The 27,408-nt window shown below is 44.4% G+C and overlaps 1 protein-coding gene across 2 annotated transcripts; it reads right to left on the bottom strand.

Annotated features, from left to right (window-relative positions):
* Positions 1-376: 376 nt before the first annotated feature.
* TRAPPC3 (trafficking protein particle complex subunit 3) lies at positions 377-27,408 on the bottom strand. 2 transcript variants are annotated; one of them, XM_085871035.1, is made up of 5 exons: positions 27,252-27,408; positions 21,332-21,429; positions 10,628-10,727; positions 3,118-3,300; positions 377-945 (listed from the first exon to the last, which is right to left on the bottom strand). In XM_085871035.1, the coding sequence occupies exons 1-5, from the start codon at positions 27,291-27,293 to the stop codon at positions 826-828; spliced, it is 543 nt and encodes a 180-aa protein (XP_085727161.1). In that variant the 5' UTR covers positions 27,294-27,408; the 3' UTR covers positions 377-825. The 2 variants fall into 2 exon arrangements, with proteins under 2 accessions (XP_085727161.1, XP_085727162.1); XM_085871036.1 differs by lacking the exon at positions 27,252-27,408 and adding an exon at positions 22,439-22,468.

The following is a 27,408-nucleotide window of genomic DNA, read 5'->3' on the forward strand; positions in this document are numbered from 1 at the left end:
GCAGCCGATATTTCAACAATTTATTCGCACGATTTTTGAAGGGTGAAAGTTAATTTTTCCCCTGGTACCCCTTCGAGTAAAATTAAAAAGCTGTAAACACACCGTGAATATTATTGAACATACAGAATGTACATTCCAAAGTATAATTATCAAGAGAGATTGTGAATAAAGTAAGATTTTAAAAAAGATTCCATAAACTAATTATTTGCCTGAGGCTAGCATTTACAAGGTTGGGTGGGGGTGGTGGGTTCATAATGGTTTTCCCCTCAAAAATACTCCTTTTTTTTCAAATGTCATGAGGAAAAACTTATCCCCCAGTGGATAAAATGGGTAACATTTGCAGGAAACTACAAAAGGGATGAAAATCTGTGGCAGGTTTCACTTCATGGACAGATTTTTTATTTTTTGACAAAACATGTAAGTTCCTGCTACCTTACTCATTGAAACTTCACCATTAAACTTCATAACAAGCAATTATTCAGCTTTATGTGTCGCCCCCACCTCCCGCTCGCACACCCAAAAGAACAAGAGAAAACGAAAACAATGATAACTACACAAGTTTTATTGTGAAGTCACATGCTTCGGAGGTATATTATTTTTCAACTATTCACCAATATTCAACGTGTTTTGCAGTAATCTCTCACAACTTCCCCTACCCTCTCCCCCCCCCCCCCATAATGTAATGCAATTCAAAATGTACAAGTGGCTCTCCAGGTAGGAAGAGATGAGGAATGCACTACAAACACCAATTAATATGGAGGGCAGTTCAGTTCTCAATTGATCGGTATTTTAATCCACACAACCACGACAAATTCAGCTACAGAGTTACTCCTCCCCAGCTGGCATGCTCTCCTCGATACGACGCAAGAAGCGCAGCCGCAGCTCAGTCTGAAGATCACCCTGGAGCGTGTCTTGTACAATCCGCACGTCAACTGCCATCTGAACCTGCGGTGTGTAACAGGTGACATTAACAGTTAGTTTTTGGGGTTTTTTTAATAACAGACTCAAGTTTTTATCCTGGTCACAAAAGTCACGTTACTGGCTATTCAATGGCTATTACTGGCTATTAATGCAATTATGATGATGACAAAAAAGCCCTCAACATCCCAATTTAATTACCTCCACCATCGAAAGTGGATTGAGGTTGGGTGTCACCGCTGTTTGTTTGTCAGTCTGTGTGAGCAAGGTATCTCAGAGATATTTATGGATGGATCCGGAAAAAATTTGGTGGACATGCTGGGTGTGTGACAATGATGAATTGATTAGATTTTGGTGAAGATCTGGATCCGGATGCTCAAATTTATTTGAGTTTTAAGTGATTCTTCACCATAAAGAGATGGGGCCAAAAACTATATATAACACGATATCTCAAAACGTTGTAGACGGTTTAAAAAAAAAAAAAAAAAAAAAAACTTTGTGGATGAGTTGAGTAGATGACAAGAACAAGCCAATTCGATTTTGGTTATGGTCCGGATGCATATCCGGCCTATCAGTGGGACGTCTGCTCCGAGTCTGGGAAGTCGGCAGTTCAAACCCCAGCCCAGTCATACCAAAGACTTTAATAAAAAATGGAATTGCAGCTTCCTTGCTTGATGCTCAGCATTTAAAAGGATGGAGCATGGATAATCCCAATCGGTTCGCAACCACAGGGAGGAGGAAATTCCTGCTTAGAAAATTCCACACTGAGTGCGGTGAGAAAGGCGGCACCATTGTCGAGACCTCGCTGGTACCCAGAGTATCCTGGGAAGTGACCGCACTTCCCCAAAGCTCAGTGGCTGTGTTAAGTGTTTGTCTTATCAGTATGTCCATATGTGTGTGAGTGACAGCTCCATTATGAGCCTTAGACCTTGTATAAAAGTAAATAAATAAATAAATAAATAAATAAATACATAACTGTTCAGCTTGGCGGATGTATATGTGCTCTACCAAGTGCCGTTCAAATTTATACAAGCATCACCCAAAAGACAAAATGGGTCGTGCCGTGACAATACCAGCGAGTTAAACTCTATTTCATTTCAATTATTTTCCAAAGACACCCTTTCACATCATAGAAGGGGAAAAAAGGTTTACAAAAGTAAGATGCCCATTAAGAAAATCAAAGGAAAGAAAGTGGAAAATTCTCCTTCCTCTCGAGGAAGAAAAATGTACACTAAACAAAGATCAACATCAACAAAATTTGACACATGTAGAGATAATTATGATCTTGGAAAAGCGAAAACATTGTATTTATAAGTTTGAACCTGTGTCCATTTGGTAAGATCTTTTTAAAATAATGCAGATGTAATAGAGTATTGTCAACAAATCGTTTTACAATTTTTTTTTTCTGTATTGTGATCGTGATGGCTACCAAAACGAACCGACCAAACAGTCACCCACATGTGGCTGAAAGAGCAATCTAAAAAAAAATTGTATTTTACCAATAATAACAGTTTGAAGGACAAATAGAGCAGGTGATTTGAAAGCACGGGACAATATATATCTAAAACTCTCATCTTGCATGTATGTATGTATGTATGTATGTATGTTCCAAAAATACAGCCAAAACGGTACACTGTAGCACAAACATTTTAGGGCCACCTTACTCACCATTCTCCTGCGATGTGCAGTATCAAGTTTCGTTCAAATCGGGCAACGAAAAAAAAAATTAAAAAAATCAATTCCCGATTCAGCCAAGTTTTGGTATGACGACCCATAAAGTGCAAGGACAAACCATGTAGAATGTGTTGATATACCTTGAGAAACCGGTTGGCCAAACGATGACTCCTGAAGTAAAAGCTCAAATTTTCTTCAAGATAAAGTTTGACCACAAAATAATATTAAAATTGTCTTTTTTTTTTTTTTTTTTTTTTTTCATCAACCGCTGTCACAACGGGAACCCAACGGGTTCACGGGTCATCGAGTATTGAATAAAAAGTTCGCACGTCATGAACTAACGTATCTCATTCGAAAAGCATTTTGAACACCCCTCGTATCATATCGTTCAAAGCCCGAATTTAACTCACAAGCAATGTAAATGACTTGGCTGTTTGTTTGTATTTTTTCTTCGATGTCATTATTATGTGTATGAAAAGCACTTCAGGCGGGAGGAAGGAAGAATACAGTACGCACACATCTTACCATCTCAAGAGCACCACGCAGCACCCCACAAAGCAGGCTAGAATAGGATAGGCCTGTATGGTTGTCAGGCAACTCCACAAATTCAGCCAACGGATTTGAGTCGAGCTGCAGAGAGAACTCATCTCCTGCTGGACTCCAGTTGGTCACGGTTGGAGTCACACCCAGGTAAAGCTTGAAGGCGTTCTGTGGGGAATAAGTGGTCCAAAATTATTCCTATTTTAAGATAAAATCTGCCATTGAATCTCCACTGATGTTAAAGTGGAATGTGGTCATCTGATCTTCATAACCATCCACATTTCCATTCATGTCATACTACCATCATCCACGGCTCTCCTCTTCATGCAGGAGGATTACACACAACAAAAAAACTCTCATGCCACTTTATTCAGGAATCCCACCAACCTCTATTATTTGCTTCAAGTAAATACTGTATATGCAAAGAAACGACAAAATTATTGATACCAACCACCTTCTTTTTTTTTTCTATACATTGTTGAGGCTCGTATGAGAGCTAACACACAACACACAAGAGGGGTAGGAGACAAGAAGGGTGGGAGAGGGAAGGACAAAACAGTAGGGAACAGAGACATTGTGGAAGGGAGAGGGATGGGGGCAGGGAACACAAGAAAAAAAGATGGACACCACAAGGACTTTCAGGACCTTACACGACAGGGAACTTTCTGGAAGGAAGGCAGGGAATTTGAAAGACGTGTTTGGGGCGGATTAACGGGGGTAGAAAAGATCGTGGTTTTGGATGGGGAAAAATAAGAGCAGGCGGTGAACATCTTTTCTGAAAACCTGGAGGGAAGAATGGAATTGAAGAGAGTGAGGGAGTTTATTACAAAGGTGGGGAAAAAAGAGGAATAAAAGAGTGAAGGTGAGCAGTGATTCGTGATTTTGATAGTTTTACCAGAAGGGGGTTGTTGGCAGACCTTGAGCACCCTGTGGAAATATGGTGGGGACAAATTGCAGACAGAGCGGGGGGGGCGAGACTGGAGAGGAGACGGTAGGAGACAGAAAGACCACCGACCTGCCTGCGGTGAGAGTGAGAGGCCCAAAGACTCAGCCTCATCACTGGAGATGCCAATGATCCGAAATGCCTTGGTTTCCACAGCGTGAAGCCGAGAAAGGTGGGAGGCAGGAGCACCAGCCCAGAGGGGAGAGCAGTAAGTACTCCATCAGGCTGCGGACGAAAGCCTTGTATGTGGTCAGGAGCTCAGGTGGGCCAAGGAAGGACTTTGCACGATGGAGGATTCCCAGCACGGACTGGCTTTGGAGGCCATGTTGGAAATGTGGCTTTCCCAGGAAATATCATGGTAGATAGTGAGACCCAGAAGTTTGAATGAAAGGACTTCATACAGAGGATTGTTGAAAAAGTAGTTGGGTGGGGGGGGGGGTAGGGGGGGTTCCAAACCGTTCTTTCGGAGAGACATAGTGAGAATGTTAGATTTGTCAGGATTGAAAGACATGTTCCACGTGCCACGTGTTGGACCAGATTGTGATTTTATCCAGATCTGCAGAGAGCAAAGAAGCTGCTGCTTGCCAATCTGAGGGATAACAGATGGGACGGCAGAGGGTGGAGTCATCAGCAAAGAGATAAAGAGGATTTTCCAGAGAGTCAGAGAGATCATTGATGAAAACCAGAAAAATAACAGGGCCCAGAACACTGCCTTGAGGAACTCCAGCCTGGACAGGAAGAGGGGAAGAGAGAACTCCATTTAGGGTCACACGTTGGCTGCAACAGGAGAGGAAGTCTGCGAGCCATGAGTGGAGATGGCCTTGGATTTCATTGGAAGAGAGTTTGGTAAGCAGGGCAGGGTGCCAGACCATGTCAAAAGCATGCGATATGTCTTGGGAGATGGCTCTGATTTTTCATTTCTGGCATTGAGGACCTCCATCCATTGTTGGGAGCAGAAGCAGCATATCCAGGGTAGAGTGACCTGGTCTGAAACCAAATTGATGATTGGAAATCAAGCCATTGGAGAAGAGGAAGGATTTAATGTCTGAAGTGATGATGGATTCCATAACCTTGCTGATGATTGGGAGAAGGCTGATTGGTCTGTAGTTGCAGGGATCTGTTTTAGCACCTTTTTTATGCAGGGCGGTAATGTTTGCTGATTTCCAAGCAGATGGCAGATGACCTTGAGCAAATGAGAGGGTGAATAGAACAGAGAGAAGGTGAGCAAGAGCAAAGAAGCAGGTTTTTAGGACACTTGGGCTGATGCAGTCTGGACCGGTTGCAGAATCTGAGTTGAGGTTTGACAGAAAACTCTCCACTTTGTCAGAAGAAAAGGACACAGAGTCCAGGGAGAGTTCGGTGCGACTGGGTAAGGTGGATATACAGAAAGCGATGAGTTTTAGACATAAGATTTAGATGCAAACATGGAGTTTAGGCATTCAGCCTTTTCACGTGCGGTATCAGCAGTGCGGCCATTTGAGGTAAGGGAGGGGATGGAGGGGGAACGTACACCAGAAACAGATTTGATTAGACACCACCAGAATTTGTCAGAGGGAAAGAGGTTTGAGAGTTCAGACTTGAGATTAGAAAGATGTTGTTTTCTGGCTCTCCTGAGGGTAGTCACACACTTGTTCCAAGCTTTATGGAAGGAACTGAGATTACCCTCAGTTGGGTTTGCTTTCCATGAGGCAAAGGCAAGTTGTTTCAGGACAACTACCTCGCCACTAGAATGAGTGAACCATGGGCGGGAGGAAGGGTAGGACAACTGAAGATGAGAGGGGATAAATCTGTGAACCTTTTCACCAATATGTCTTCCTTAACCACAATCCTTTCCCCCTCCTCCAAATATTCCTTTTCTCAAGTTTCTTACCCCCCCCCCCTCCCAACCCTTGGTGCATATATATGTAAATAGTTCCTCTGTCAACTACAAACCTGTTTTGTGCTTTAACCAACCAAAGGTAACGAGCAAAGTACCCATCCTTACAGAATTTCTGAGAATTACAGATGGGTTAATTTCTCCAGAATTATAGACGAGTTAATTCCCCCAGACTTCGGGATACGTAAATTTCCCCAGAATTAGGGATGGGTTAATTTTCCCAGAATTACAGAATTGTTTCCCCAAAACACCACACTGTTTCTTTATCCGTCTGTCTAAGGAGAAGTGAATTCTTGCAGAAATTTTTCTGTAAAGCTCACTCGGCTGCACCTGGATGGGTTTGAGCATTGTGGAATAGCGGCTGAAACACGAATCCTATCCAGATTCCTCAGGTCAGGTCAGGTATGGGAGCATGTGCCAGAACAGCGCGTCGCTGCGTCCACTTTCCGCCGGTACTCCAGGGGCCTCCGTCTGGCCATCCCCCAGGCAGATGCCAGGCCCATCCCCATCTCCTTGAGATGATGGTCAACCTGCTGCAACCATGAGGCACGTGGTCGGCCCACTGGCCTCCTCCACTCATGAGACTCCCTCGCTGAGAGAATCTGGTGAGCAGGATCAGCGTCAGGAAAGCGAGCCACATGTCCATACAGCCGCAGCTGACGCTCACGGACTATGCAGGTAACAAATCTCATCCGAGTCTCTCTCAGCAACCGCTCGTTGGACACAAAATCCGACCAGCGATAGCCAAGGATTCTCCGAAGAGACCTGGTACCAAAGGAATTAAGTCTCCGTCTCAGATCCTTGGTCAAAGTCCAAGTCTCGCACCCATAGAGCAAGACTGGAAGTACCAAGGACCTGAAGACTCGGACTTTCGTCCTCCCGCACAGGTACCGGCAGCGCCACACCCCATGATCCAGTGAATCCATGACTCCCCAGGCCCGACCCAGACGTCTATTGACCTCCGGCTCACAACCTGCGGAGACATGAATATCACTGCCAAGGTAAGTGAATCTATCCACGACCTCAACATCCTCACCACAAACAGACACAGACAGGACAGCAGCATCCAAGATGTCACCGAAAGCCTGGATCTTTGTTTTGACCCAAGAAATCCGTAATCCCAACGGCTCCGACTCCTCATTCAGCACCTCGAGGGCCCCCAAGAGGATGTCTAAAGTCTCCGCAAAGATGACTGCATCATCTGCAAAATCAAGGTCCGAGATCTTGACATTGCCAAACGATGCACCGCATCCTGATCTCTCCGACATCCTCCCAAAAATCCAGTCCATACAAGTGCTGAAAAGTGTGGGGGCAAGTACACATCCCTGACGAACTCCAGTAACAACTGGAAATAAGTCAGAGGCGGTACCACCACACTTCACAGCACTCTCAGTACCAGAGTAGAGTTCAGACATCAGATCGATCAGTTTCGGTGGCACCCCACGAAGACCAAGAATCCTCCAGAGGACATCCCTATTCACTGAATCGAACGCTTTACAGAGATCAACATAGGCTGCAAGCAGCCCCTGCCGAAACTCTCGTCTGCGTTCAGTGAGGACACGAAGAGCAAGGATACGGTCAATCGTTGACCTCTTTGGTGTAAAGCCTGACTGCTCTGGACGCTGGTGCTCAAGCAGATGGTGGCGAACCCTATCAAGAATTATCCGAGCAAAGACCTTGCCCGGCACTGAGAGCAGCGTCCCCCCTCGGTAGTGGTTGCAGTCTTGGCGATCACCCTTCCTTTCCAGAGAGGGACAACAAGGCCCCTCTTCCAGTCAGTTGGGATGATGCCTGTGTTCCAGGCAGAGCACAAAACTGCATGCAACGACGCGAGTGCAGCATTTCCACCAGCCTTGAGAAGTTCAGCATGGATGCCACAGATCCCTGGAGCTTTGCCCCGTTTCAACTGGTTCACCGCAGCCCGTGTTTCCACAAGCGATGGTGGACCACAGTTGATTTGAGGGTCAGCAACAGGGATTGTAACACCCTTGACGTCCAACTCGACAGCTGGGGGATCAGCCTGGTACAACCGCTCAAAGTAACCGGCCCAGCGAGCCTTCACTTCAGACTCCTCCGTCAAGAGCCTACCACTCTCTGCTCGAACTGCAGTGCTCCGAGGGATGGGCTTGGATGAACGTAATGCGCGACCCCTGTAAGCGGGACGAGAATCACCTGTCCACAGGTGATGCTCTACCTCCTCACAGATTCCTCGCACATAGGCCTCCTTGTCCACCCTCAGTGCACGTACAGTTTTACGCCTCAGCTCCCTGAACAGCTCAGCTCTGCCATTCAGCCTGGCCCTGCGACTCTGGTCAATGGTATCCAGTGTCCCTTGAGAGACAAAATTCTTCTTTGCCCTGCGGTGAACTCCAAGGCATCCACCGGCAACATCAAGGACGGTGGTCTTGAAGGTGCTCCACAACTCTTCAGGACTCCCCAAAGCACCCAGACCCCCCCAAGTGTCCACTCAGCCTGTTCGCAAACTCCTCAGCTACTCTCTCATCCCTGAGCTTGGCAACATCCAGCCTAGGCTGGGATGGTACCATTCTCCAGGATTTAAGGTGCAGCTTTAGAGTTGCTACAACAAGCCTGTGGTCAGTATTGAGGAACTGAGCACTCCGGTAGACCCTGCAGTTCTGGATCATCCTCCAACGACCGTCAATGAGGACATGGTCAATCTCCTTTGCCACACCGCCAGCGTTGGAATACCAAGTCCAGCGATGAGCTTGCGGGCGCTGAAACCATGAACCAGCCACCCTAAGTCCATGACTTCTTGCAAAGTCAAGGAACTTAGTGCTATTCTGGTTCATAGTTCCTGACCCATGGGGACCAACACACACCTCATAACCATCCCTATCAGTTCCAGTCGATGCATTGAAATCCCCCAAGACTAGAAGTGTATCTCGTCTGGGGCACTGATCAACCACAGACTCGAGTGTGGCGTAGAATGCATCCTTCACGGTAAGATCACTCGCCTCAGTCGGAGCATAAATAGAGACCAGGGAAATGACACCTAAGGAGTGACGAATCCTTAATCTCATAATACGCTCGTTGACCGGTGTTACCTCAATTATCATTGGGGTCAGCTTATTGAACACAGCTACAGCAACTCCTTGGGTATGGTAACCATCAGAGCGACCAGACCAATAGTAGGTGTAACCACCCACCATTATCTCGCCGCAATCCGGTCTCCGAACCTCAGAGAGAGCTGCAATCCCGATGTCCAAACGCTTGAGCTCAGATGATAACAGAGACAGGTGATCATCCTCTCTTAGGGATAGGACATTCCAGGCACCCACCCGAAGGGACCGCCTCAGGTTAACCCAAAGGAGACCGCCGTCTGGTGGACGACACCAGCACCACTCCGACACACTCTCCCGCAATCTGACCCAGGGATGTTTCCCCGTGGTTTCCCTCCTATCAAAGATTGGGGGTCCCGAAGGCTTTGCCCCAATCCCATCATCCGGTGAGCTGCCCTGCGAAGGGAAGCTGCACAGGAGGTACTCCCACGGAGTGGGTTTTCAGATTTTTTTGCGTTTTTGCGTTTTGCGGAATGAAGCGTTTTACGGTGGCTGGAGTGCAAATCCTGCCACCAACCTCCAAATAAGAAGTAACCCAACTGCAGGAGGACGTCCGCAGACACAGTTGGGCACTAGATATGGATGGCCGTTGGCTCACAAGGAGCTCCTCCGCCCTTTGACAGGTTTTGTTTTTAATCCTGCTGGGTGTCCATATCCAAACACCCTCCTCACCAGAAAACCTGGTGGGGGAGACGGTTTAGTCGCCGACAACCCGACCATGGAACAGGTTAGTACAGGTTTACATGGTACCTGTAGCAGGTCACAGATCGAACCTGACCTGACAAAGAAGATTCCTCCTGATGACTGCATCATTGCTCTTTACTTCTTCGGGTTCTGCTCTTTACTAAAAAATATGTGCCCCCTGGCACCGGGAGCGGCACTTTGTTGTACACATTTACAGAGAGAATTGGGGCCTTCCCTCCACCCTGAACCCCAAGGATAAAAAAAAAAATTATTCCCCCTACAACATTCCCGGGCACACGCCGAGAACAACCACCAGTTTTCAATTCACTCCGTCCAGCGGTTCAAAATTGCATCGAAGTTAAAAAACAAACAAACATTCAAACAGGCATTTTTGAACCATGGTATCCTTACTATAATAATTCATGGAACAGTGTTTGTGTGTGTTTGTTTGTTGCGCTACTCTCCTACAGTTCTGGGCAGATTTCATCCCGACTTGCTACATAGGATCAGCATGACTCCAAATAATGTATAGGGGTGTTTTTGTCTTTGCAGGTGGTCTTGGGGTCTGGGGGGGGGGAGGGGAAGGGACGCACATTCTCTATGTACTCTATGTAAATGTGTATCGTATAGCACCACCTCCAGGTGAGGGAGGGTATTCCAAGTTTCCACCATTCAAAGTGCAGTATTCCTGTCCCACGTTTTCCAGTGCAGTGAGTTGTTTAGAATTATAAACAGTAGGTATGTTTTTGCTTCATGCAGGTAATCCAGGTGTTTTGGGTTTTTATTGCCTATACAGAGCTGCCAGTTGTCTACACACAGCCCAAATCAAAGGTACACATCAGAAGAACGTGTTGCATGCTTGGAACAAGATCGCACATCGGGCAGATACTCTGCTAGTGATAATAAAACAACCTTGGAAATAACATCGGCAGTCTCTCGAAAGTCGTGGCACCGTCCAACATTTGTCCGAGCAAGAAAGTCTTCAATGATCCGTACTCCGATGTTGTAACCCCTATCAGATGAAAAGGGGAAAACAAGCTCATGGATAACTCTGGCTTCTCCATAAATTGATGAGCAGAACATTGCATTACCAGCAAATGAGCCAGCATTCTGTAAGCATAATCATGACAAAAAACCCAGCCCCAAACACTTGTTTGGTACAAGATATTTCACGATAGGATAACTCGTTTTGTGCCCCCGCTGAAATTTTAGTTAAATCTGAGTTCTTTACCAGGTAAACTCAAATCTAGCTAATGACCAATTGTATATTTTGCAAAGGTAGGCCTTTGGACCCATACTATGGCAACATATGCCTTATCTGCACTACCAAGTGCCAAACCTTTCCGTGAGAGAAACAGACTGAGCACCAGCTCAGGCACCTTTCTCCATTTGCATTGGAGAAACCCCAAGGCAGAATCCACCAGATTAATCAAAAATACTGTGTTATCATAACCATACTTGAGGAAGGATTATATTGCTGTAATCACCAATTTCTGAAACACAATCTACAGTAAATGTTTATTCCTGATAATTAAGCCACATTTTAAAAAGCAGGTTAAAAAAAAATTGGGAGGGGTAGCCACTGATACAGCCATTAAGTGCATAATCATGGTCATGACCCTTTAAAGTGTGTCAAAGGAAGACAATCCTAGAGAGCTAGAGTGTAATCTCTACATTGTCACGTTCAACAAATAAAGATGAACAAACTGCCACATATTGTATGACCATGCTTTCTTTTGTTACAAAGTTATTCAGATTTTTGTGAACCCTCAAGTAGCTACTTCTGTATTGATAGCATGCCAGTTGACAGTACAGAATGTAAAAATGAATATAACTAGAGTGAAGTCAATGGCGTGCCTTTGCAAAAGTTCTTCCGGTAATGACCCAATATCAAATTTTGAGTTAAAATTTGTTTCCCCACTTTTGACAACTGTGACTCAAAGTCGCCACCCCCTGGGGAATTTAACCAGAAGTAAAATCCAAACTAGAATGGCACTCTTCGATGTCGACTGATATACCTCCACCCACATTATTAGATTATTATACATACTTGTACCAAGTTTCATTTTAATCCCTTCTGCTGTTCTCAAGTCTCACATTTTTACCTGAGATGACCTCTGACCTTTGATGCCCAAATCGCATCAGTTCATCATTGCATCATAATACATACTTTTCCCCAAGTTCGATTTAGATCACTTCAGCCGTTCTTAAGTTAATGCGGTGACGAAAACGTATCACGGATGGACGGATGCACGGATGGACTGACAACCTGAAAACATAATGCCTTCAGCAACTTCATCGGCATAAAAATCGTTACATATTCAACAGATCCACCAATGCTGATTGCATTCACTGTGAAAAGTTTCATCAAAAAAACAAAGTGTAAAAATTTGCCCGTAATTGCATTTTTCGGTATTTCACCTTTTGACCACACCCTAAGGGTCGGGCGCCAAGAATGACACTGCTCTGGCAGTTTCATGCCATGTAGTGATCATAACTTCCAAGTTTGGTGAATTTCTGCCCAATTATTTAGGAGGACATGGCATATAGCGTGACGGACAGAGCCGTTTACAATATCCCCTCGTTTTCTTCAAAAAGCATGGCGATAACCAGACCGAAGTCAATGGCATGCCATCACAAATCCCCATGCTTCCTACAGAAAGCAAACTGTTGGAGAGAACAGATCCAAGATGGCAAAAAGTACCACCAGCAATGACCTAATATCAAATTTTGAGTTTTAAAACAATCTTCTGTTTTGACACCTGTGACACTAAGTCCCTACCCCCTGGGACATGAACTGAAGGTCAAATCCAAAAAAAATGTTACATATTTCATGAGTCCCCCAAAACTGATTGCATATACGAGGTGTGTTCAAAAAGTATCCAACCTTAATTTTTCGTGCGTAAACAAATGAAGCTCGGGAGGCGTGGTTTGGTGCACGTATGTAGGCGATCCTAATCCGTATGCGTGAATATTTTCCCGCCTGCAGAAGCTGTCAGTCGCCGACAGACCGCCGATGAGTGAGGAAGTGTAAGTGAGCGCCGTCGGATTTTCGTTTTTTACAAAATGACAGAAAAAACTTGAACAACGCTACTGCATCAAATTTTGTGTAAAGCTTGGCGATTCCCAAGTGGAAACGATCCACAAGATTCAACAGGCCTTCGGGAACGAAACAATGGGCACCACACAGATAAAAGAGTGGTACAACTGCTTCAAAGATGGTAGCACATCAGTGGAAAGTGAAGCGCGTTCTGGTAGGCCCTCAACATCCTGAAATGAGATCGTCATTGACCAAGTGAGGACCCTGCTGATGCAGGATCGTCGAATCACGATCACAGAACTTGCAGACGAGGCGGGCGTCAGCATTGGATCCGTTCATTCCATTGTGACTGAGGATTTGGGCTTAAGGAGAATCTCAGCAAAGTTCGTGCCAAAGCTGCTAACGATCGAACAGAAGCAACTCCGTTTGGAGATCGCACAGGACATGCTGGAGACTGTGAACAGCGATCCCAACTTCTTCAACACAGTGATCACTGGCGATGAGACCACAGTGATCCGTCATTTTGTAAAAAAAGAAAATCCGACGGCGCTCACTTTCACTTCCTCACTCATCGGCGGTTTGTAAGTGACTGACAGCTTCTGCAGGCGGGAAAATATTCACGCATACGGATTAGGATCGCCTACATATGTGCACCAAACCACGCCTGCCGAGCTTCATTTTTTTTACGCACGAAAAATTAAGGTTGGATACTTTTTGAACACACCTCGTATATACAAAATTTCATTAAAAAATGATTAACTACAAGGGAACTCTTGAACGTCACGACGTCACCAAATATTCCTCCGCCCACATTGTTACACCATTGTAATACTTGTACCAAATTTGATTTAAATCCCTGAACACAGATTCAAAATATTAAATAATTCTGGCTGCCAGACCATGCGTCCGATCAAGTTGAAATTAAAACATATATTCCCCATGACTACGAGATAATAATTGTGAGGTTTCACGTCAATTAATGAAGTAGTTCAAGAGAAATGAAAAAAATATATTTCAAAATTTGTTTCAAAAGATTTTCGGTCAATCCAATATGTCTGCCAAACCATGTGACCTATTAATTATTCGTAAAAACGCTGGTATCCCCAATGATTGGGGAACATGTGGGGGGAAGTTTCCCCTCAATCTGTGAAGCCATTCTGCAGAAGAGGATATTGTTGTGGTTACCAGATTCGCAAACCACCATTCAGGTCCCTTAGGTGAGGTATCTCGGTAAGTGCATGTGTAGTTAGGCCCAAACCCGTTGTCTAGTGGGAATACATGTCATTTATACGTGCTGCGACTCTTTAGGATAGCCGTTTTTCTTTTACTATCTTTATTTTGGACCAACCGCCATGATCACAACCACAACATCAACCACCGACCACAACCACCGCTTCACCACAACCGCCACGACCTTCCCGTCACACCTCGCCACCGGAGCATCGCCACCGTTCTTGCCCCGCTGTGGGTACCGGTGTTGGATTCGTGCAGAGCGCGCGTCGAACCGCGTGTACAAAATCACGGATTTTGTGCTTCAAAAACGGATCAAAAACGACACACGCCCACTTTTTGCCGTCCAATCGGTGAGCGAGGGGCAATTTGGCCCCGCCTCCAGAACGATCGATATATGCAAATTTGTGGATCAAAAAGCCTTCACGCCCACTTTTTCTCGGGCCAATGGGGAGCGAGGTGAAAGGTCAAAGGGAGGGGGTCAAAGGCGAAGTTACGGGGGGATAAAAGGACGGTGTTCGTCAGTCAGAAGGAGAAGGAGAAGGAGAACGGGAACGAGAAAGAGTCGGAGAAGAGAGAGAAGAGTGTGGAAGTCTGGAGCCCAAAGCCTGCAGTAGCTGGAGAAGCTGAAGAGAGCCGGACGAGGGGGTGCTCGCGTCGGTGCCAGGAGCTTTACGCCCGAGGGAGGCCGGCAGCGCGACCTGGCCGAGGTGGAGACGCACACCGGGGATAATAAAGATCCTCTATACCCCGAGCATCAGCAACCCCCTCCTGTTTCCCCCCGCGCTGAGATAGTGCGACCAAGGGGGCCCCGTTCCCACCCCCTGCCAGGCACTGTCCACGAGGCCCGCGGGTTGCGGGGCCATCGCCGCTCCGCGTCTCATCACCAGACGGGTAGGCCCGACCCGGTCTCGGCCTCAGGCCTGCCTCATTCTTGAGGGTATTTCTTTTCCTTGGTTTTGGGTATGTGTTGTCGGCGCCGTCTGTGAAGTAGAATTGTATAAGTGTTGCCGTGTGCTCGGTAGTCGGTATTAGCTCTGCACTGTGTTTTCACTTTTATGTTTGCTTTTTGTGTAAATGGAATTGTGTTTTCTTTTTTTTGTGTGCATTTGGTGGAATTGTATTTGTGTGCTTCCCGTGTGCCGCGAATAAATGTGCTTTATTGTTGAACTGTTTCCCGCTTCGCTTCGTCTTTTCCTCCATTGAATCCCCATCTTGCTTCACGTAAAGGGTTGGTAGTGGGCTGAATACGCCCGATAATTAATCGAACCGTCGAGGTCGACGATAACACCGCTCGGTTATTCTGATAGTACGGAACGGGTCGCTTAAGTGGCCCGTGTCCGAAGTCGACCTGCGGCGAGGTGCGATCGCCCGGTCTACCCTCCGCGTGGGTACTTAGGTAGTTCGAATTTGGCGAGCAACCCTATCCCACGCGGGGGCTGATTGGCTCGATCGCGGTGAGACCGAAAGGTCCACCCGTGACTGGTTCCCGGCGTTAGTCCGAGAGGGTCACGACTGGATTGTCCGTCCGGTGGGCGACGTGCCGCGATTCGAGTTACGTGGCCGTCAGCACGCCGGCGGGCGCGAAATCTGCAACAATATTAAAGGTATATTCTTCAAAAAAGAATCAGGCTCCCAAACCATGTGATCTATGACGTCATAGGTGAAGAACTTTTTGTTCCTCCTGGATAGGCGATCATACCTGTTTCACCTTGATCTGTTCAGTTTCGCCTCGATCTGTTCAGCCGTTTCGGAGAAGAAAACTTTTGAAGGTTTTTATGTTAAAAACAATATGGCTGCCGAACCACATGACCGATAACATCATAATTTTTTTTTCCCCCATACAATTTTGCCAAAGATGACCCTCAAAATTTTTCACACATCAGATAAAGCGTTTGATGTGTGCAATTATGATGTCATAAAGAAGCCACCGATTACATTTTTTTTTCTAATGTCCTGAACAGCCTTTGGTACATCACAGGTGATGAACGTTGTTGTCAAGTTTTATCAGAATTGTTTGTGTCATTTCTGAGAAAAAAAAACAAATACCTCTTTAGAGGGGGCAACCATCTGGAAACTCCCTCCGTAGACCAGACCCTGATTTTTTGTAATCCCTTGAACAAAGTTGGTACATCACGGATGATGAAGGTTGTGTTGAAGTTTCATCGGAGTTGCACGTGTAATTTCAGAGAAGCAGTTGCAAGCATTTGTAGACGGACAGACAGATGGACTGATGACACACCATCCCATAAGATTCCCGGAACTACACTACCGGTCAAAAGTTGCTGGTACCAATATGGCGTCACTGGTACCCAGAGTAACCCGAGAAGTTAAATCACTTCCTCAAAGTTCAGCAGCTGTATTTGTGTCCTTTCGCTGTCATCTCATGTATTTGTCTGCACGTGTGTGCGTGATTTGTTTAGCAGCGTCTCCACACGCCTTTTATCGATAGTGTTAAAAAGAAAACTCGAGTGTTGCATTAGGAGGTCTAAAAATTATGCGACTAAACCTTTCATGCACAATCATCACGGAGTGCTCAAGAACAAGTTCGAGTAAAAAGATGAAAACAATCCCAAGACATGGCAAGGTGGAGCTTGATGAAATGCATTTACCAGTACTCAAATGGGTAAACTCTCAGATGAATCAAACGTGGAAGTCGAGGGCAATGCAGATGGATAAAAACAATGAGCATATCATTTACGTAACCAAAACAACAAAAAGAGCAATCAGGGATTGCAGACCCTTCCCAGGACTTGTTTTGTGTGGTGTGTTGTGTGGTGTTTGTGTAGTTTTGTGTGGCGTTTGTATACTGATGTGTCACATAGTTAATAAGAGACATAATTAGAACTGCCACTTTACAACTGCTGGCAGTGATGACCGGTTCAGCCATTTCAGAGAAGATTTTGAAGGTTTTTTTTCTTGTTTTGTTTTTTTTAACAATATGGCTGCCAAGTCAATTGACCAATGACATCATCAAAAACATTTTATGGACCATTTTATCCCGAGATGACCCTAAAAATTTTTCATAATGATCGAGGTATCGTTCTATATATGCAATTATGACATCATAACGAAGGCACCTCTGACATCATGAAAAAAAATCAAACACATTCCCCATGAGGAGTACTTGCTATTTGCGAAGTTTAAATTTTTTCCCTTGGTGTAGTTTCAGAGATACAGAGGTTCAAAGTTTTTTTTCCGTTTTTTCCAACATGGCTGCCACACCACGTGACCTATGACATCATAATCATGAATAGTCGCACCAATGGCGAAAATTTTGGCTCAATCAGACAAGCGATTGTGAAGAAAAACACGAAAATTGTGTGCAGACAAACAAACAAGAAAAAGATGTCATGCAGAGCATGATACTTGCGAAATTCACCCCCTCTCCAAAGGTTGCCATGGATACATCAAATTGTCCATTCCATTAAGATTAAAATGAACAATCTTAATCAAAGCTCAGGTCAATCGGATGAAAACGAATTATATTTCAGATTGAAATTTATGATTATAGAAGTTTGACCTTTGACCTGTTGACCTCAAAAAGTTGTTTTCCAAATTCAGTGATGCACTATGCAATTGCTGCTTAATTTTCAGGTTAATCGGATGAATACTGATGATTTTTCAGATTAAATTTGCCGATTTTATAAGTTTGACCTTGAGTGACCTTTGACATTTTGACCTCAAAAATAGTTGTTCTCACAATTCATTGGACTATGCAATCGCTGTTCAAGTGCCAAGTTAATAGGGTGTAAATTGATTATTTTTCAGATTGAAATTGATGATTATAGAAGTTTGACCTTGAGTTGACCTTTGACCTTTTGAACTCAAAAAGTTGTTTTCCCAATTCAGTACTGAACTATGCAATTGCTGTTTAATTTTCAAGTCAATTGGATGAAAATTGATTATTTTCAGATTGAAATTGATTTTAGAAGTTTGACTTTGAGTTGACCTTTTGACCTCAACAATTGTTGGTTTCCCAATTCAGTGACGCAATATGCAAATATTGTTAAACTATCAAGTCAATCGAATGAAAAATGATGATTTTAGAAACTTGACCTCAAGATGACCTTTGACCTTTGACCTCAAAATCAACAGGCTCCTCAGTTGAGACTAACTCTACATCTTGGTAAAGTTTCATGACGACTGGTTTAGAATTGTGACCTGTAGGCGATTGACAGACAGACACACAGAATAACATAATCGACTAACCAATCTACTTGAAAAATGTTCGATTTTGCAAGTAACAAACAAACAAACGGACCCAAATGCAATACCCTCTCCTTTGGTGAGAGTAATAATTTTCTCGCCATCTGTAGCCAGCACAAGCCAATGCAGGCTGACCCAGCGGTCTCATCAGGTTGATTTTTGTTGATTCTGTCCGAAGCATGGCTCCGCTCTGATGAGTAGAGACACTACAGGAACTGTTTGGTGGAGTTGGAGCATCAGAGATACAGTCAATTAATCAAAATATATAAACATAATGGGATGTTAAAGCATTACATGAAGTTACACGTCAATGTAATAGACTAATTTAAGGATACGTACAGAGTTTGTTCGATATTGGAGTCAATGGGACAACAGTGATGAATGGTCAAGCGGCTTCCTTTGCTCTCAGGGTTTTATTTGTACGTGCTCATACAATAGGACTTAAAGTGTGTTACGATGAAGCACCAAAGATGGGGGAAAACAATTAAATAAGTTAGTCATGGCCAAAAATATTGGCACTCCTGCACTTTTTTCAAATAATGCACCATTTCTTCCAGAAAATAGTTGAAATTTTGAAAATCTTTTGGTATCTACATTTGTATTTCTTTGGTTTGCAGTGGAAGAAAACAAAAAAGCTGAAAAAATTTCTAAATCTGAGCTTATTCCACACAGAAATCCTAAAATGGCCCAGACAATGTTATTGGCACCTTTTAGAAGTTGTGAGAAATAATGAGATTTCATGCAGGTGATTCTCCTTTACTTTGGAAATGAACTCACTTGTGGTGAATTGCAGGTGCCTGCAATATAAAAACCACTCATTCAACCAGTTTGATTGGAGAAAAGGAGTCATTCTGCTGTTTTGTGTCACTGTGTGCACCGCAATGAACATGGAGAAAAGAAAGAAAACCAGAGAATTGTCTGAGGAGGTCAGACAAAAGATTAGCCAAGCATGGACAATCTCAAGGCTACAAATCCATCTCCAGATACCCTGATGTTCCTGTGTCCACCGTACACAATGTTATCAGGAAGTTTAAGGCCCATGGCACTGAGGCAAACCTCCCTGGACACGGCCACAAGAGAAAACTTGATCGACAATTGCAGCGAAGGATTGTTCGAATGATGGAGAAAGCACCTCGATCACCTGACAAACAGATTCAAGCTGACCTTCAGACACAAGGTATGCCAGGTTCAACTAGCACCATCCATCACCAACTCAATGAAAAGGGGTTCTATGGTAGGACATCCAGGAGGACCCCGCTGCTGAGAGAGAGAGAGAGAGAGACAGAGACAGAGACAGAGACAGAGACAGAGACAGAGACAGAGACAGAGACAGAGACAGAGACAGAGACAGAGACAGAGACAGAGACAGAGACAGAGACAGAGACAGAGACAGAGACAGAGAGAGAGAGAGAGAGAGAAAGAGAGAAAGAGAGAGAGAGAGAGAGAGAGAGAGAGAGAGAGAGAGAGAGAGAGAGAGAGAGAGAGAGAGAGAGAGAGAGAGAGAGAGAGAGAGAGAGAGAGAGAGAGAGAGAGAGAGAGAGAGAGAGAGAGAGAGAGAGAGAGAGAGAGAGAGAGACAGAGACAGAGACAGAGACAGAGAGAGAGACAGAGAGAGAGAGAGAGAGAGAGAGAGAGAGAGAGAGAGAGAGAGAGAGAGAGAGAGAGAGAGAGACACACAAAGAGACACAAAGCCTGACGAGTTTGTCAAAACACACTTGAACAAGCCAAAATCCTTCTGGGAGAATGTCCTGTGGACAGATGAGACCAAATTAGAGCTTTTTGGTAAAGCACATCATCTCTATGTTTCCAGAAAACAAAATTAATCCTTCAAAGAAAAGAACACCTTCCCTAAAGTCAAACATGGAGGAGGTTCAGTGATGTTTTGGGGCTACTGTGTTGTCTCTGGCACTGGGTGCCTTGATTGTGTGCATGGCATCATGAAATTAGGAGATTACCAAGGCATTTTGGAGCGCAATTTTCAATCCAGTGTCAGAAAGCTGGGTCTTTGTCGAAGGTCATGCGTCTTGCAGCGGGACAATGACCCCAAACACACTTCAAAAAGCACTCAGGAATGGTTCAAGACAAAACGCTGGATTGTTCTGAAGTGGCCAGCAATGAGTCCAGATCTAAATCCCATTGAACACCTGTGGGGAGATTTGAAAACAGCAGTTGGGAGAAGGCACCCTTCAAATCTGGGAGAACTGGAGCAATTTGCACAAGAAGAGTGGGCCAAACTGCCAGTAGAGAGGTGTAGGAAGCTCATTCATGGCTATAGGAAGTGCTTGACTGAAGTTATTTTGTCCAAAGGCTGTGCTACCAAATTAAATATCAAGTCTAGAGTGTCAATAATTTTGTCAATGCTACTTCTATTTATTTTTTGATTCAAAAGGATGTATTACGTTCTAAATTAAAAACAAAGGTTCTGTAATATTAACAGTGAAATAAAGAATTGTGGAGACCAAATACTTGCGTCAAGTTCAGCTTATTTTTTGAGAAAACTGTGAGTTATTTGAAAAAAGTGCAAGGGTGCCAATAATTTTGGTGACGACTGTACACACATCAACTCTAATTTTGTAACCCTGCTCACCACGATCTCAGATTGTCCCCAAACCAAAGCCATGCTATTTTATACCCTCGTTGACCCTGCTCTCTCACTTCAAAACCATCCTCCTTCCAAATTTCCAATTTTTCCTCTTGAGAGTTTACTTCTGTATCCATCTTGTCCACGCTATAACCATCCTCCTTCCAAATTTCCAATTTTTCCTCTTGAGAGTTTACTTCTGTATCCATCTTGTCCACCCTATAACCATCCTCCTTCCAAATTTCCAATTTTTCCTCTTGAGAGTTTACTTCTGTATCCATCTTGTCCACCCTATGCATCCTCTCCTGTCCCCATTCCTCCCCACACCCATTGTTTGTCCAAGTTTGCCTCTGTCATGGCCTTCAGCCCTGCTGTTGGTGTATCTTCCCCCCCCCCCTCCTCAACTGTTCCTTTTGGCCTGTTGTTTCCTGATCCATTTAGTGTACTCGTACTAGCTCTTCCACGAGCCTCAACTTTGTATACCAAAATAAAAATAAAATTAACATCACAAAGCATATGGCATAACACAGAAGGAGCATTCGAGTTTAGGACTTACATTTTGTCCAGTTTTTTGTTGACTTCCTCATCACTCTCATAATCTTTGCAGAGTTGAGTCACCAGCGCTCCATATGTTAGAGAGAACAGCTCCAAGCTCTGTGTAGAATCAGGACGCAAATTTATCATAAATTAACATACCATTAATTAACAGGCTTAGCAATCAGATGACAACTACTATGACTACTACTATTTTTTAACAACCACAATTATTCCCACCTTCTTGTGGCTTCAGCTTGGGAAAGTTTTTGGCCCAAGCCTTTCAAGAACAATCTGGCCAGGCCTGATGATCAACTTAAGGTAGCAGGAATTTATAATTTGTTCAGGATGCCGGCGATAACTTGTTTACTATTCATGAAAGACATCGTGGGATCATTACTGTCCACCAACAACTAGTGGTGGCAGACAGGTTCCGTCGCTTAACGTCGTTCCGACGGACAGCACTCACATATATGTAGATGATGCCTCACCCTGCATGTGAAACACCAGGATGACAGTTTATAGCTGGGTTGAGATTCAAACCCAGGCTAGACAGCTCAAAGGAAAATGCACTAACTCGAAGCTATCCTGCTATCCCCATGTTTAGCAATCGGAACACATCCACAAATCATATTTTCTTGCAGTTATAATATTAGAGAAGTTTCATGTCATGAAAATTTGAATTTTAGAGACTGCGTATACTTTAAAAACTCCACACAAAAGAAGAGAAGAAAAAGTAAAAGTAGGCCTCAACATATTGGGCAACATGCTCCACCCATTGACAGGAGGAAGTGGGATGGGTGGAGGATGTTGCCCAATATGTTGAGGCCTAGTTTTACTTTTTCTTCTCATCTATTGCTTTGGAGTTTCTTCTAAAACATAGTGGCACCTGTTAAGTCTCATCCCTTCCCTCTCTTAAAATGGCACCTCAGCTGACTCCACTTGTGAGAAGACCGAATGCCTCAATTCTGTGTTTGCTTCCAAATCTTCTCTCCCAACCTCCTATTTGCAGTCATTCCCAATTACCCCTGGACTGTCTTTTTGCACCTGAGAAGGTGGAGAAGTTTCTGGCAACCCTCGACTCTGATTCTGCGACTGGCATCAGCTCACGTGTCATAAGAAATCTGACCTGCTGCTCTTGCATAATCCTCTTTCTGCCCTTTTCAGCCAGTCATTTGTCCGAGGTCATCTTCCATATGCTTGGAAATCTGCCACAATCACATTACATAACCAGAGAGTTGGTGTCAAAGCCACCCAATACTCGCCTGTTTATACATTTATCGTTTTTAAAAGACTAGTCTAATAATATTTTTTATAAAGGATTGCAGTGAAGTCTGATCCAAATAATTTTAAAGCAATATATGTATTTGTATATTGTAATCAGTAAAAATAGTGGTAGATAAAAACATTAGAAAGGAAATAACTTGCACCAAAAACTTTAACATTTTCACGCTCACGCTGACGCTGACGCTGACGCTCACGCCGGGGGTATCGCTATAGCTCTCTGTACTTCGAACAGGCGAGCTAAAAAATAGTGTGGTAGATAAAAACATTAGAAAGGAAACTAGTCCACATATTAATGAATGGCAAGCTTCTAAATAACTTGCACCAAAAACTTTAACGTTGATGTGCTACAAAAAAGTTAAGTTCAAAACAGGTCAAATATTTTAAACATTTGAAATTATTTTTTAATTTCAACTTCACTACATCAATAATATACCCCAAAGGAACCTTCATACCAAATAAGCATCCTAGTACACATATTAAATGAATGGCAAGCTTCTAAATAACTTGCACTAAAAACTTTAACATTTTCACGCTCACGCCGGGGGTATCGCTATAGCTCTCTGTTCTTTGAACAGGCGAGCTAAAAATGTGAAAAAACTGATCCCCTTACCTGCAGACTTAATGAAAATCCAGCTTACTTCCAACAACCTCATCACAGATTACCACTATTCTGGGCCATCCTATTCCTAATCTCTCAACAATCTCTCTCAATGTAAAATCCACTTTATCTATTTGCTGATGACTCCACCAACTGCTATGACATCCCTCATCCTTCACACAGGCAAGCTGCAGACTCTTCCCTCTCTTCAAACCTTAAAAAAAAATTCACAAGCTGGCCAAATACTTGAACTAGAGAGTTGGTGTCAAAGCAACCCAATGCTCGCCTGTTTATACATTTATCGTTTTTAAAAGACGAGTCTAATAATATTCTTATAAAGCATTGCAGTGAAGTCTGATCCAAATAATTTTAAAGCAATATATGTATTTGTATATTGTAATCAGTAAAAAATAGTGTGGTAGATAAAAACATTAGAAAGGAAATAACTTGCACCAAAAACTTTAACATTCTGACGCTCACGCCGGGGGTATCGCTATAGCTCTCTGTTCTTCGAACAGGCGAGCTAAAAATGTGAAAAAACTGATCCCCTTACCTGCAGACTTAATGAAAATCCAGCTTACTTCCAACAACCTCATCTCAGATTACCACTATTCTGGGCCGTCCTATTCCTAATCTCTCAACAATCTCTCTCAATGTAAAATCCACTTTATCTATTTGCTGATGACTCCACCAACTGCTATGACATCCCTCATCCTTCACACAGGCAAGCTGCAGACTCTTCCCTCTCTTCAAACCTTAAAAAAAAATTCACAAGCTGGCCAAATACTTGAACCAGAGAGTTGGTGTCAAAGCAACCCAATGCTCGCCTGTTTATACATTTATCGTTTTTAAAAGACGAGTCTAATAATATTTTTATAAAGCATTGCAGTGAAGTCTGATCCAAATAATTTTAAAGCAATATATGTATTTGTATATTGTAATCAGTAAAAAAATAGTGTGGTAGATAAAAACATTAGAAAGGAAATAACTTGCACCAAAAACTTTAACATTCTGACGCTCACGCCGGGGGTATCGCTATAGCTCTCTGTTCTTCGAACAGGCGAGCTAAAAATGTCTTTCAATGCAAACAAATGTCTGTGTGTGTCTGTCTCACCATCTCTCTCTGTAAGGATCTTATGGCAATGCCTCCTGTCTACTTTCTTAACCATCTTCTCGAGGAAGTTCAATCACTCAAACTCCTGGGTCTCACTATAATCCATGATCTTTCTTGGCAAACCACATTTCAAAATTGACCTCCACAGGCAGTCGCTCAATGGGCATCCTGCGTTGTGCAAAGAAAGGTCTTCCTTGGCACTCCTGAACTTATATCCATCGACAAGGCCTTTATACACAGCTTGATGGAGTACTGCTGTCCCCTATGGGCTGGCACACCTGTGTCACACCTTGTTCAGCTTGATGGCACGGAAACCAAGAACTTCAAGATTAATGGAATCTCCCGCGATGAAACCGAGTCGATGGACCTATCACTTTCCCATTGTAGACAGGTCGGTGGTCTCTCTGTCTTTCACCGCCTCCTTTCTGTTCTTGCACCCTCTGCTCTCTCCAGGTTCCTGCAGGGCACACAAGGTCCGCCATCAACCCCCTTCTGGTGAAACTCTCAGAATCCAGAATCACTGCTCGCCTCCCTCATTTGTTCCTCTTTCTCCTACCAGTGGAACCAACTTCCACATTCTCTTCAAGTTCATTCTTCCCTCCAGGTCTTCGAACTGGGCTCGACAGCTTGGAAGCGAGTGTGCGTAACTTTCGAGACCATCCCGTCAGCCCCATCTTCAGATAAGAAGGGGAAGCAATTATAAATGCTCTTAAAGACCCTCCCCGAGTTATCAAGGAATTCATTACATCGGTTTGACTTTCTCAGAGCCGTTCATCATCCTCGGCTGAAGAAACCTTTATTTTTGCAGTGACACAATGAAGGACAAGGATATTAGGAGAATGTACTTTTTGGTTTGCGGGCGCCAGCAGTGACCACTATTTTCGTTGTGTCTGTCTGTCTGTCTGTTTGTGACTCTTTCCAGAGCATAGCTCCATGACGTTTGATGTGCTCTTGATGAAACTTGGACACAAGCTATATATCATGGTCTAGTTGTGTCTTTTTGTAGGATGGGGCATCCCACGCCCACTTGAGTTTTTTGTTTATTTATTTTTTCTCGATTTTTTTTCTCGCAATTTCATTTCCTAGAAGCTGTGTGTAATGTCCGTAAGTACAACATATAAAAAATCCGAATTGATCTGGTCAATTTTGACGGAAGAGATTGGTTTTTACGGTAGGGCTTCCTCAAAAGCTTCCACGAACTCAATTGTACCTATCGTGGCATTGTTCAATAATGTACCGCGAACCATCGTCGCCTCCCGGCTCGTTAATTTATTATTATTATCTCGTATGCAGCCTGCCTGGTGTTGGCGCAGTGGTTAGGGCAACGGCTTGGGATGCAAAAGGTCCTGAGTTCAAGCCCCGTTGAGCCACTGAATTAATACACCAGGGGGTTGACTCAGCCTGTCATCCTTCCGAGGTCGGCGAAATGAGTACCAGTATACTGGGCCGGTGTATACCCCGGTTAAAATAGGTGTACCATATCCCTGTGTCATAAGAGGCGACCAGGGTTGCGTCAGGAAGGGCATCCGGCGTAAAACATGTGCCAAATCACTATGCGGATCATACGGATGATCTGCTGTGGCGAGGGCAGCGGCTTGGGATCCAAGAGGTCCTGAGTTCAAGCCCCGTTGGGCCACTGGATTAATACACCAGGGGGTTGACTCAGCCTGTCATCCTTCCGAGGTCGGCAAAATGAGTACCAGTATACTGGGCCGGTGTATACCCCGGTTAAAATAGGTGTACCATATTCCTGTGTCGTAAGAGGCGACCAGGGTTGCGTCAGGAAGGGCATCCGGCATAAAACATGTGCCAAATCACTATGCAGATCATACGGATGATCTGCTGTGGCGACCCCAAACGGGAGCAGCCGAAAGAAGAAGAAGATCTCGTATGCAGCCTATGGCTTCTGGTTGCATCATTCTCTTGAAGTGCAGCTGTGCCACTGATGCAGTGCCCTCATCTCCAATAAGCTGGTACTCATTTTCCCCGACCTCGGAAGGATGGTAGGCTGAGTCGACCCACCTCGTGTTACTTTACGGAACGACAGGGGCTCGAACTCAAGACCCTAAGATCTTAAGCCAGCCACCTTCACCGTGAAGCCAACACCAGGCCTACATTTTCATGAATCAGAGTACAATTCAAGAGACCCTGGTGGTTGTATGGCAGCTTAGCTGCCGGGGTAGCTATCATTTCTTGAAGTGTGACTGTGTCGCTGATGCAGTGCCCCTGTACCTGTACACACACTGGAACTGGTACTTATTTCGCCGACCTCGGAAGGATGACAGGCTGAGTCAACCCCTGGTGTATTAATTCAGCGGCCGACGGGGCTTGAACTTAGGACCCTAGGATCCCAAGCCGCCACCCTAACCACCGAGCCAACACCAGGCTGAGAGACCCCGATACGTACTCCTTCATTCATTGCAAGGACACGAGTCGACAATGGACAATGTACAATATAGGATTTGAACACGGGTCCTTGGACCATCGAATGAGAATTCCAAAACGACCACTTCAGTGATAGCTGGATTGAAAAAAAAAAAAAGAACTAATCACTGTACCACAAGCAGCACGTTACCATGGAAACCAACAGTTGCATCATCTCACTAATTATGCTTTACTAGTCTATAACCGCCGAGGTGCCTGCTCAAGATCAAAACACACGCAATTATTACACCGACAAGTCTTTATACACAGTGTCTGCGTTAACGAAAATTTGCTGTAAGTTCGTTACGATGGACGGTGAGATAGAGCGCGGTGTTGGAAACTTCAACCAGCCTCGATGACGTCACGCACGATGACGTCACAGAACAAGGCGACAGAGCCGACGGTTTACCAGCGCATCGTCACTACCGGAGTCGTACAGTTCGAATTGCCGTGTCCAGGACGACGGGCACACGACGCGTACAGCTTCACTCCTAATGACAATCGCCAACCAGTCCTTACGATCTTTTTGCTCTCCGTGCCCCTGTTCGCTTGTCGCGACATGACGGCAGTGAAGGCGACAGCTCGACGTCGAGTCGGAAGCCGTTGTGAAACCTGAAGAGATCAAAGAAGACAGTATTTGTTAATTATTCTTCCTTTCCCTCTTTTTGTGTGCGGC

This window comes from Eptatretus burgeri, chromosome 2 (genome assembly GCF_056783735.1).
Source record: "Eptatretus burgeri isolate ZD-2024b chromosome 2, Ebu_testis_v1, whole genome shotgun sequence".
In the NCBI taxonomy this organism is placed as follows: Eukaryota; Metazoa; Chordata; class Myxini; order Myxiniformes; family Myxinidae; genus Eptatretus; species Eptatretus burgeri.